At 62.9% G+C, this 11,984-nt stretch overlaps 1 protein-coding gene across 1 annotated transcript in view; it reads left to right on the top strand.

Moving 5' to 3' along the window:
- ARAP1 (ArfGAP with RhoGAP domain, ankyrin repeat and PH domain 1) overlaps positions 1-11,984 on the top strand; it is a 39,689-nt gene that overhangs the window by 16,930 nt on the left and 10,775 nt on the right. The window contains 13 exon segments of the mRNA XM_068170378.1: positions 868-1,042; positions 3,067-3,201; positions 3,428-3,563; positions 4,827-4,929; positions 5,717-5,912; positions 6,935-6,980; positions 7,167-7,330; positions 8,572-8,784; positions 10,537-10,642; positions 10,845-10,992; positions 11,283-11,366; positions 11,515-11,583; positions 11,738-11,855. Of these exon segments, the coding sequence (XP_068026479.1) occupies positions 868-1,042; positions 3,067-3,201; positions 3,428-3,563; positions 4,827-4,929; positions 5,717-5,912; positions 6,935-6,980; positions 7,167-7,330; positions 8,572-8,784; positions 10,537-10,642; positions 10,845-10,992; positions 11,283-11,366; positions 11,515-11,583; positions 11,738-11,855 (1,693 nt within the window).

The following is an 11,984-nucleotide window of genomic DNA, read 5'->3' as shown; positions in this document are numbered from 1 at the left end:
CCTTGTTTGTGTCGCTGCGGCGGCGGAGCGGTCCCGCCCGCTGCCCGATGACCTCATCCCGGCTCCAGCAGGGATTCGCCGCCCCATTCCCGACTCTTTTTTGGGCTTCTTCCACACACCCCCTCCCGGCCCCGGCCCCGGCCCCGGCCCCCCGGCCCCGGCCCCGGCCCGGCCGCTTTTGTCCTGCCCGGGGGGCGGCAGCTCCGCCGCGCTCCCGCCCGGCTCCTGTCGCCTCAGGTTCTCCTCTTCCTCCTCTTTTTCCTTCCTCCTCTTTTTCCTTCCTCCTCTTTTTTTCTTCCTCCTCTTTTTTTCTTCCTCCTCTTTTTTCCTTCCTCCTCTTTTTTCCTTCCTCCTCTTTTTTTCTTCCTCCTCTTTTTTCTTCCTCCTCTTTTTTCTTTCTCCTCTTTTTTTCTTCCTCCTCTTTTTTCTTCCTCCTCTTTTTTGCTTCCTCCTCTTTTTTGCTTCCTCCTCTTTTTTGCTTCCTCCTCTTTTTGCTTCCTTTCCCCTTTTATTCCTCCTCCTCTTCCTTTTCTTTCTTTCCCCTCTTTTTCCTCCCCCTCTTCCTTTTCTTTCTTCCCCTCTTTTTCCTCCCCCTCTTTTTCTTCCTCCTCTTCCTTCTTACTTTTTTCTTCTTCCTCCTCCTCTTCCTCCTCTTTTACTTCCTCCTCATCCTGCTCTTTTTCTTCCTTCTCTCCCTCCTCTTCTTCTTTCCTCTTCTCCTCTCACTTTCTTCCTCTTTCCCCTCTTCCTCTTTTCCCTATTCCTCCTCTCCCTCTTTCCCTGCTTCCTCCTCCTCCTCCTCTTTCCCCTCCTTACCCTCCAGAGGAGCCTTCAGCCTCCCTTTGCCCCTCTCTGGATCTCTCACAGGCTCTGTGCGTGGCTGTCACCACCAGCGACCTGGCCGAGACCCAGGCCCTGCTCTTCTGCGGGGCAGCTGCCAGCTGTGCCAGTGGCGACCCCGAGTGCCCCACGCCCCTGGCCCTGGCCGAGCGGAGCGGGCAGAGGCTGCAGATGGAGTTCCTGCTCCACAACAAGACCTCAGGTAGGAGCTGACCTCCCCCCGGCAGGCCACCAGGGGCTGCCCTGAGTCCACCCCTGACGTTGCTGGAGCTGGGAAGCAGAGCTGCTGCTGTGTCCTGAGGGATGTGGCCGTGCTCCAAGCTCTGTGCCCTGCCCTGCAGCTTCCAAGAGCAGCTGCTTGGTGCTGCCAGGCTCTGTGCACCTCAGGAGGGAGGGGTTTGGGGTGCTCCTCGCATCCTTGGGTAGGGGGTGGGCTGGGGGGGGGGGCAGGGAGGGAGGTTCCATGCCAGCTGGAGACAGTGGTCCACAGCCTGGTTGGGGGTTGATGGCAGTGGGAAGGATGGCATCAGACCTCCTGCACCACCCTGGCATGCTGTGGGCATCTCTGAGAGCTTCAGGGGACATCCCCCTACCAGCTGGGAAACCTCCATCTCCAGTGCCCACCCCCACAAGCCCAGCTCTGGGGGTGGGGGATCCCATAGAACCAAGCCTCCCCCCAGCCCTGGGTGAACTTCCAGCCTTGGGAAGCTGGGATGAAGGTGTGCTGGAGCTGCTCCTCCTGGGTGGCCAAAGCCCTCCTGCAGAAGCTGGAGTCAGCCCAGGGCTGGGGGTTGGGGCTCAACACCAAAGAGGTCTGGGAGAGTGGTGAGGACCTCCTGGCCACTCTGGTGGGCTGGAGAAACCCAAACCTCTGAGCTCATCTGGCTGGGATTGGCTCTGGAGGTCATCTCCAGGGCACTGGGATGGAGCAGAGCTGGGCTGGAGGAGCTGGGCTGGGCTTGTGAAGCTGGGCTGGTGAAGCTGGGCTGGTGTAGAAGGGCTGGGGAAGCTGGGCTAGGCTAGACTGAGCTGGAGGAGCTGGGCTGGGCTGGTGGAGAAGGGCTGGTGGAGCTGGGCTGGGCTGGTGGAGAAGGGCTGGAGGAGCTGGGCTGGGCTTGAGGAGCTAGGCTGGGCTGGTGGAGAAGGGCTGGAGGAGCTGGGGTAGGCTGGGCTGGAGGAGCTGGGCTGGTGGAGAAGGGCTGGAGGAGCTGGGCTGGGCTTGAGGATCTAGGCTGGGCTGGTGGAGAAGGGCTGGAGGAGCTGGGGTAGGCTGGGCTGGAGGAGCTGGGCTGGTGGAGAAGAGCTGGAGGAGCTGGGCTGGGCTTGAGGAGCTAGGCTGGGCTGGTGGAGAAGGGCTGGAGGAGCTGGGCTGGTGGAGAAGAGCTGGAGGAGCTGGGCTGGTGGAGAAGGGCTGGAGGAGCTGGGATGGGCTCGTGGAGAAGGGCTGGAGGAGCTGGGCTGGGCTGGGGGAGAAGGACTGGAGGAGCTGGGCTGGGCTGGTGGAGAAGGGCTGGAGGAGCTGGTGGAGAAGGGCTGGAGGAGCTGGGCTGGGCTGGTGGAGAAGGGCTGGAAGAGCTGGGCTGGCCTGGTGGAGAAGGGCTGGAGGAGCTGGTGGAGAAGGGCTGGAGGAGCTGGGCTGGGCTGGTGGAGAAGGGCTGGAGGAGCTGGGCTGGGCTGGTGGAGAAGGGCTGGAGGAGCTGGGCTGGAGGAGCTGGGATGGGCTGGAGGTGCTAGGCTGGGCTGGTGGAGAAGGGCTGGAGGAGCTGATGGAGAAGGGCTGGAGGAGCTGGGATGGGCTGGTGGAGAAGGGCTGGAGGAGCTGGGCTGGGCTGGTCGAACAAAGCTTTGCATTCTCCTGGGCATCTCCACCTCTAGAGGCCATGGTGTGACCTTGGGGTGCTTCAGGGGTCTCCTTGCACCCCTCCTCTGCCTGGTCCCCCAAGGAACCAGGGAGATGCCCTGGCACAGTGGGGAAACTGAGGCGGTGGCAGACCCCTGGGTCATCCTCTCAGCCACTGCCCCACCAGGTCCTGCCCTTCTCCTTCCATGGAGCCAGGCAGGAGAAGGCTCAGCGGGGGTGGGATCCAGTCCTCCCCACAGCATCCCCGGCCCCATCCCGGCTGGGATGTGGGATGCAGGGATGCAGGAGACAGCCTGGGGGGACAGTGGTGGGGGGGAGGTCCTTCTGAGCTGGGGGGTGACGAGCTGGAGGTGTCCCCTCTGCAGAGGCTCCACGCCTGGAGGTGGGCAGCCCCGAGGAGAAGCCCTACCTGGTGCCCCTGCCCTCCGTCACCCACAATGGCTTCCTCTACAAGACTCCCTCCATGGCCAAGCCCATTGGCGAGAGGAAGGGCGCAGAAGGTAGGGGGAGGGCCTCGGGGAGACCACCAAGGGGATGGGGGAGAGGAGGGGGGGGTGGGGAGACTGCTCAGGGGTGGCTCCCGCAGTGTTGCTGAGCAGCTGGGTGGAGTCACCACGGAGGCGGTGGAGCTTCACCCGGCCCGGAGGTGGGCAGCCAAGGGGGGGGGGGTGGGGCGGGGTGGGGACCGCCAGGGGGCGCTGCTGAGCACCATCCCGTGGCACGCAGAGTTCAGCCGGCGCTGGTGCACGCTGCAGGAGGGGCTGCTCAGCTACTACGAGAGCGAGCGCAGCCCCCTGCCCAACGGCGAGCTCAGGCTGCAGGACATCGTCTGCCTGGTCAGCAACCCCCCCAACACCCACGGGTAAGGCTGGGCACCCGGCCTGGCGCTCCACAGCGCCCCCACGCTGTGCCTGAGGTGTCCCTAGAGTGTCCCCTTACACTATCCCTGCAGCATCCTTGCAGCAGCCCTGCAGCATCCTTTTACTATTCCTGTAGTATCCCTGTACTATCCTCATAGTATCCCTATACTAGCTCCATAATATCCCCACAGTGTCCCTATAGTATCCCCATAATACCTCTATACTATTCCTACAGTACTCCTACAGCATCCCTGTAGTATCCCCATACTATCCCTATAGTACTCCCATAGTGCCCCTATAGCATCCCTGTAGTACTCCAACAGCATCCCTACAGTCTCCCCATAGTACCCCTATACTATCCCCATAGTACCCCTACAGCATCCCCCTAGTATCCCTATACTGTCCCCATAGTGCCCCTATAGCATCCCTGTAGTACTCCAACAGCATCCCTACAGTCTCCCCATAGTACCCCTATACTATCCCCATAGTACCCCTACAGCATCCCCCTAGTATCCCTATACTGTCCCCATAGTGCCCCTATAGCATCCCTGTAGTACTCCAACAGCATCCCTATAGTATTCCTATACTATCCCCATAGTATCCCCATACTATCCCTATAGTACCCCTACAGTGCCCCTATAGCATCTCTGTAGTACTCCAACAGCATCCTTACAGTTTCCCCATAGTATCCCTATACTATCCCCATAGTACCCCTGCAGTATCCCCCTAGTATCCCTATACTGTCCCCATAGTGCCCCTGTTGTACTTCAACAGCATCCCCATAGTATCCCTATACTATCCCCATAGTACTCCTACAGTATCCCCATAGTATCCCCATACTATCCCCATAGCATCCCCATAGTACCCTATAGTATCCCCATAGTATCCCCATAATATCTCTGTACTATCCCCATAGAACTCCCATAGCACCCCTATAGCACCCCTAGAGTAGCCCTGCAGTTTCCTTATAGTATCCCTACAGCATCCCTACAGCATCCCTATGGTCTCCCCATAGTATCCCCATAGTATCCCTATACTATCCCCATAGTACCCCCACAGTACCCCCATGGCATCCCCACAGTCTCCCTATAGTATCCCCAGAGCTCCCAGGCACACATTTGCCATCTCCCCAGCCCTGGGTGAGCCATCCTGGCGCAGGACCTTCTCCCTCCCCGTGTGACCTCCCTGCTCCTCCTCCCTGCTCCTCCTCCCTGCCCCCTTCACCCCCCCCAGCTCCTAGGGCTGTTCTCTCCCTCTGCCCCCAGGCTGGAGAGCACCTTTGAGCTCTACACCGAGTCGGAGAGGCTCTACCTCTTCGGGCTGGAGAGCCCCGAGGCCGCCCGGGAGTGGCTGCACTCCATAGCCAAGGTAGGAGGTGCTGCCCTGGGGTAAGCCCCCGGGGCTGCTGGGGGGCAGCTGGATGTCTGCCCGAGGCCTGCTGGGGGGCAGCTGGGTGCTCCCTGGGGCTGCTGGGGGGCAGCTGAGTGCCCCCTGGGGCTGCTGGGTGCTCCCTGGGTGCTGCTGGGGGGCAGCCGTGTACCCCTTGGGGCTGCTGCGGGGCAGCCGTGTACCCCCGGGTGCTGCTGGGGGCAGCTGGGTGCTCGCCAGGGCTGCTGGGGGGCAGCCGTGTACCCCTTGGGGCTGCTGGGGGGCAGCTGGGTGCTCCCTGGGGCTGCTGGGGTGCAGCTGAGTGCCCCCTGGGGCTGCTGGGTGCTCCCTGGGTGCTGCTGGGGGGCAGCCGTGTACCCCTTGGGGCTGCTGGGGGGCAGCTGGGTGCTCCCTGGGTGCTGCTGGGGGGCAGCCGTGTACCCCTTGGGGCTGCTGGGGGGCAGCTGGGTGCTCCCTGGGTGCTGCTGGGGGGCAGCCGTGTACCCCTTGGGGCTGCTGGGGGGCAGCTGGGTGCTCCCTGGGTGCTGCTGGGGGGCAGCCGTGTACCCCTTGGGGCTGCTGGGGGGCAGCTGGGTGCTCCCTGGGTGCTGCTGGGGGGCAGCCGTGTACCCCTTGGGGCTGCTGGGGGGCAGCTGGGTGCTCCCCAGGGCTGCTGGGGGGCAGCTGGGTGCTCCCTGGGTTCTTCTGGGGGGCAGCTGGGTGGCCCCGGGTACTGCTGGGGGGCAGCTGGCACTGAGGATTCCTTTCCCTCTCCCCCCGGCCCCAGGGCTTCCTCCCGCCCAGCGCAGAGGAGCTGCTGGCTGTGGACTTCCAGCGCCTGGGCCGCCTGCACTACAAGGGAGGCCTGGACCTGGAGCAGGCCAGGGAGGGTTGGTTTGCCCTGGCGGGCTCCGAGCTCCACCTCTGCCCCCGGGACCGGGAGAGGCAGGAACCGCTGCAGCTGCGCAAGCTGCAGGAGCTATGTGAGTCACGGCCACCTCGGCCTGGTGCACGCAGGGCAGGGCACCCCAGGGCAGGGCACACAGGACAGGGCACCCAGAGCAGGCATCCAGGGCAGGGGCACAGAGGGAAGGACAAACAGGGCAGGGCACAGAGGGAAGGGCACCCAGGGTGAGGCACAGAGGGAAGGGCACCCAGGGCAGGGGCACAGAGGGAAGGACACACAGGGAAGGGCACCCAGGGCAGGGCACAGAGGGAAGGGCACCCAGGGCAGGGGCGCAGAGGGAAGGACACACAGGACAGGGGCACAGAAGGAAGGGCACACAGGGCAGGGGCACAGAAGGAAGGGCACACAGGGCAGGGCACAGAGGGAAGGGGCACAGGGGGAAGGGCACCCAGGGCAGGGGCACAGAGGGGAGGACACACAGGGAAGGGCACCCAGGGCAGGGCACAGAGGGAAGGGCACCCAGGGCAGGGGCACAGAGGGAAGGACACACAGGGAAGGGCACAGAGGGAAGGGCACCCAGGGTAGGGCACAGAGGGAAGGGCACAGAGGGAAGGGCACCCAGGGGAGGGGCACAAAGGGAAGGGCACCCAGGGCAGGGGCACAGAGGGAAGGGCACCCAGGGTAGGGCACAGAGGCAGAGGCACAGGCACAGAGGGAGGGGCACAGCGGGTAGGACACCCAGGGCAGGGGCACAGAGGGAAGGGCACTCAGGGCAGGGGCATCCAGGACTGGGCACCCAGGTTCCTCCTCTCCATCATCTTCCTCACTTCCTGGGTTGCTGCCACTCTTCCTCCTCTCCATCATCTTCCTCACTCCCTGGGTTGCAGCCACTCTTCCTCCTCTCCTTCATCTTCTTCACTCCCTGGGTTGCAGCCACTCTTCCTCCTCTCCATCCTCTTCTCCCCCCAGGCAGTCTCCAGTTGGGCTGGCAGTGGAGCTGCTGCTGGCTCAGCCCTCGCCATGGCAGGGGGGGTGGAGGGGAGGGGACCTGGGACCCCCCACCTCGATGATGATGAGTTCTCTGCCTTCCTCTTCCAGCCATCCAAGGAGACAACGAGGTGCTGGTGCTGGTGGAGAGGAGAAGGTAAGAGGAGAGGCTTGGGGGGCTCCAGACCCCCTCCAGCCAATTCTCCCACCCCTCCCCAAGACCCCACCTTCCCAGGATGATCTGAGACCCCCAGCAGAGGCCTGGGGCTGAGCTTCCTGGGGTGGTCTGGGTGGGGTTTGGGGGGTGGGGGTGGTCCTGCACTGAGGTGCCTCTTGCTGGCAGGACTTTGTACATCCAGGGGGAGAGGAAGTTGGACTTCCTGGGCTGGGTGCAGGCCATCCAGAAGGCAGCAGGGGGCTCTGGGGACTCCTTGGCGGAGCAGCAGCTGACCGAGGCCAACGTGCCCTTGCTGGTGGATCGCTGCATCGACTACATCACCCAGTGTGGTAGGTGGCCCCTGGGGGCACCTGGGTGCTGCTGGGCACCAGAGCGTGGCCCTTGGCTCCCCGCCGTGGCTGGAGACCCAGCAGCGCTGGCACAGCCCCAGCCTGGCGGTGGGAAGGGAGCTGTGGAGCCAGGCGCCGGCTGGCCTTGCCACAATGCCTTGGGAAGGGAGCAGGGCTCCACATCCTGCCCCTGCCAGCCCTGCCCCAGCCCTCTCTGGGCACCAGGAGCCCCTCCTGGGCTCCCCCCCCAAGACCTCCTCCTGCCAGCAGGCTGCCAACAACTGCTGCCCAGCTCCTGTCCCCTCCCAGCCAGAGCCCAGCTGCACCTGGGGGGGACAAACACACCATGAGCTTCCAGAATCCTGGAATGCCAGCCTGGAGGTGGTGGGAAGGGACCCCTGGATGGAGCCCACCCAGGCAGCAGGGCACCCCCAGCAGCTTGCCCAGGGGCACCATGGCACCAGGGGGGGTTGGAAGCTCTCCACAACCTCTCTGGGCAGCCTGCTCCAGGCCTCTCCAGCAGCCTCACCCCAAAGAAGTTGCTCCTGCTGGCACCTCCTGCCTGCCCCTTGGTGCCTCTTGAGCCCTGGGCACCCCTCAGCAGATGCCAGCCCCAGCCTCTTGCCCCCCAGCCCTGCAGCTGTGGCCTCCCCAGGGCAGAGCAGAGGGGCAGCAGAACCTCCCTGCCCCTGCTGCTGCCCACACTCTGCTCCATGCGCCCCAGGGCACCTTTGGCCTCCCCCAGGGCACCTTGCTGGCTGCTGGGCACCTCCTTGTGCCCACCCCAGCTCCTTGTCCTGGCAGCTGCTCCCCAGCAGCTCCCCCCTGGGCTGTGCTGCTGCAGGAGGTTGTCCCTGCCCAGGGGCAGGACCCTGCCCTTGCCCTGCTTGGCCTTCAGCAGCTTCCTGCCCAGGGCTCCCTGGCACTGCCAGCACAGCCTGAGGGCTGTGCCCACTGCTGCCAGCTGGGTGCCAGCAGCAAACTGTCTGAGGGTCCCCTCTGAGCCTTCCTCCAGCTCTGTGACGAAGATGTTGCCCAAGTGTCCCTCATAGCCCTCCCTCCCCTGAGAGCCCTCCAGCTGGGGCAGAGCTCTGTCTCCACCCCACACCTCCTCGGGGGGTCCCGGGTGGGCAGCTCCTCCTCGGGCATCCCTGGGGCGGGCGGCCAGGGGGTGGTTGGCTGTGCCCTTGGCGGGGGGGAGGTGTCCTCAGCTGCTGAGCTGCCCCCCTCCAACCCCCCAGGGCTGACATCTGAGGGCATCTACCGCAAGAGCGGGCAGAACTCCAAGACCACCACCCTGCTGCAGCTGCTGCGCAGGGACGCCCGCGGGCTGCGGCTGCGGGAGGGCGAGCAGCAGCTGGACGACGTCGCCAACACCCTCAAGAGGTTCTTCAGGGACCTGCCCCAGGGCCTCTTCACCTCCCACTGGGGCCAGCACTGGCTGAGGACCAGCAGTGAGTGTCCCCCTGGGGATGCTGCGGTGGGGGAGGGTGGATGGAGGTGGATGGATGGAGATGGATGGGTGGGTGGAGGTGAGGAGATGGATGGGTGGAGATGGATGGGTGGGTGGATGGATGGATGGAGATGGATGGATGGGTGGATGGAGATGGATGGGTGGGTGGATGGATGGGTGGATGGAGATGGATGGGTGGGTGGATGGATGGATGGATGGAGATGGATGGATGGGTGGATGGATGGAGATGGATGGAGATGGGTGGATGGGTGGATGGATGGAGATGGATGGAGATGGGTGGATGGGTGGATGGAGATGGATGTATGTATGGATGGGTGGGTGGATGGATGGAGATGGGTGGATGGAGATGGATGGATGGAGATGGATGGATGGGTGGATGGATGGGTGGATGGAGATGGATGGAATTGGGAGGATGGAGATGGATGGAGATGGGTGGGTGGATGGAGATGGGTGGGTGGATGGAGATGGGTGGATGGGTGAATGGAGATGGATGGATGGAGATGGGTGGATGGATGGAGATGGATGGAGATGGGTGGGTGGATGGATGGACATGGATGGAGATGGGTGGATGGATGGGTGGATGGATGGATGGTGATGGATGGGTGGATGGATGGATGGATGGAGGTGGATGGGTAGATGGAGATGGATGGATGGAAGGAGAGGGATGGATGGAGGTGGATGGGTGGATGGAGATGGATGGAAGGAGATGGATGGATGGATGGAGATGGATGGATGGAAATGGGTGGGTGGAGATGGATGGAGATGGGTGGATGGAGATGGATAGGTGGATGGAAATGGGTGGATGGAGATGGGTGGGTGGAGAGGGATGGATGGAGATGGGTGGATGGAGATGGATGGATGGAGTTGGATGGAGATGGATGGATGGGTGGATGGATGGAGATGGATGGATGGGTGGATGGATGGATGGATGGATGGAGATGGATGGAGATGGATGGATGGGTGGATGGATGGATGGATGGATGGATGGAGATAGGTGGATGGAGATGGATGGATGGATGGAGATGGATGGATATGGATGGATGGATGGATGGAAATGGGGGGGTAGAGAGGGATGGATGGGGATGGATGGATGGAGGTGGATGGGTGGAGATGAATGGGTGGATGGATGGAAGGAAATGGGTAGATGGAGATGGGTGGATGGATGGAGATGGATGAATGGAGATGGATGGGTGGGTGGAGATGCATGGATGGAGATGGATAGGTGGATGGAAATGGGTGGATGGAGATGGATGGATGGAGATGGATAGGTGGATGGAAGTGGGTGGATGGAGATGGATGGATGGAGATGGATAGGTGGATGGAAATGGGTGGATGGAGATGGATGGATGGAGATGGATAGGTGGATGGAAATGGGTGGATGGAGATAGGTGGATGGGGATGGATGGATGGAAGCACCGAGGAGCTAAACAGACACAAACCATGGTGCTGTGGAGCTGGGATGCTTCAGCCCTGTGCAGCTGGGATGCTCCTGCCTGTGGGATGTTCTGGTTCCATGGAGCTGGGGTGCTCTGGAGCTGTGGAGCTAGGGTGCTCTGCACCTATGGAGCTGGGATGCTGCGGACCATGGGATGCTCCAGCCCCATGGAGCTGAGATGCTCTGGCCCAAGGGATGCTCCATGCCCACAGTGGGCACAGCAGGGTGTGGGGCTGGGCTGGTGGGTCCATGGGTCTCAATCAGAGCCTTCCATGCTCCTTCATCACCTTCTGCCAGCACTGGAGGATGAGGAGGAGAAGATCAGGGAGTACCGGCGGCTCCTGGACGCCCTCCCCACAGTCAACAGGGCCACGCTGAAGGCTCTCATCAACCACCTCTTCAGGTAGCAGAGGGGTGGCAGGGCCCTGCCAGCACCTCTCTGAGCTCCTGTGGGGCATCACCCCCACATCTCCTGGAGGAGAGCCCTCATCCCTCCATCCCCCTCCCATGCAAGGAAGGGAGAGAGGGACTTGGGGGTCAAGCTGTGCTCCTGGGCTGGGCTGAGGCTGAGGAGGAGGAGGTTCTGATGCTGGGGTTCCTGCCAGGGTCCAGCTCTTCTCTGGGGAGAACCAGATGACCACACACAACCTGGCCATAGTGTTTGGGCCCACGCTCTTCCAGACTGATGGGAAGGACTACAAGGCAGGCCGGGTGGTGGAGGACCTCATCAGCCACTACGTGAACATCTTCAACGTAGGCTCTCCCCCACCTCCAGCCCTGCCTCAAGCTGGGGTGTGGACAGCTCCCAGGGGAGGGGGAAGGGGAAGGGGAAGGGGGAGAAAGCTGGAGATGCTCTGCCTGAAGACATCTCCTTGCTTCGGGGAGGAGGGGGCTCCACGTCCTCGCCAAGCCCTGGGGAGCCCCAAGCCCGGAGGTGCTGGCACCACCTGGCAAGGCAGCAGAGGCCCCTGAGCTCCTGTGGGGAAGCTCAAGGGTGGCCTGGTCAACCCCTGATGGCTCCCTGGGCTCCTCTTCCTCCGCAGGTCAACGAGCAAGAGATGAAGAAGCAGCAGGATGAGATCATGGCCATCATGAAGCTGCGGGAGGCAGCCTCCAGTGGGACGCAGGTGGGTCCCGGCCTGGGGGCACCTTGCCTGGGCACCACCCTTTTGGCATGGAGAGCTCAGCCCCTGCTCCAGCACCTCCTGGAGATGCAGGAGGTGGGGGGGCTTGTCCATGCTGGGTGGTGGAAGGGCTCTCTTGTTGGGTCTCCAGCAAGCAGGGGACTTCATCTGCACTGTCTACCTGGAGGAGAAGAAGACAGAGGCGGAGCAGCACATCAAGGTGAGCGGTGGGGCTGGGGGCTGTGGAGGGGAAGAGGCCTCCCTGAGGGTCCACAGCTCTCTGGTGGCCTGGGGAGGGAGGTTGTGAGGTGACACAGAGGGGTGGGCAGGGGGCTGCCAGAGGTGGGCTCCACCCCAGCGCTGCTCCCTGCCAGATCCCGGCCACGATGACAGCCGAGGAGCTGACCCTGGAGATCCTGGACAGGAGGAAAGTGGTGGTGAAGGAGAAGGACTACTGGAGCTGCTTCGAGGTCAACGAGAGGGAGGAGGCAGGTGGGGAGCTCCACAGGGCTGGAGGTGGGGATGGCAGTGGAGATGAGATGGAGATGGAGAGGGGTGGAGGTGGAGCTGGAGACGGAGGTGGAGATGAGAATGGGGATGGAGGTGGGGGTGGAGGTGGAG

The sequence above is a fragment of the Melanerpes formicivorus genome, unplaced genomic scaffold (genome assembly GCF_026170545.1).
Source record: "Melanerpes formicivorus ecotype bairdi unplaced genomic scaffold, bMelFor1.0.p_v2 SCAF_364, whole genome shotgun sequence".
Taxonomy (NCBI): domain Eukaryota; kingdom Metazoa; phylum Chordata; class Aves; order Piciformes; family Picidae; genus Melanerpes; species Melanerpes formicivorus.
This window is presented reverse-complemented; position numbering and strand designations above follow the sequence as displayed.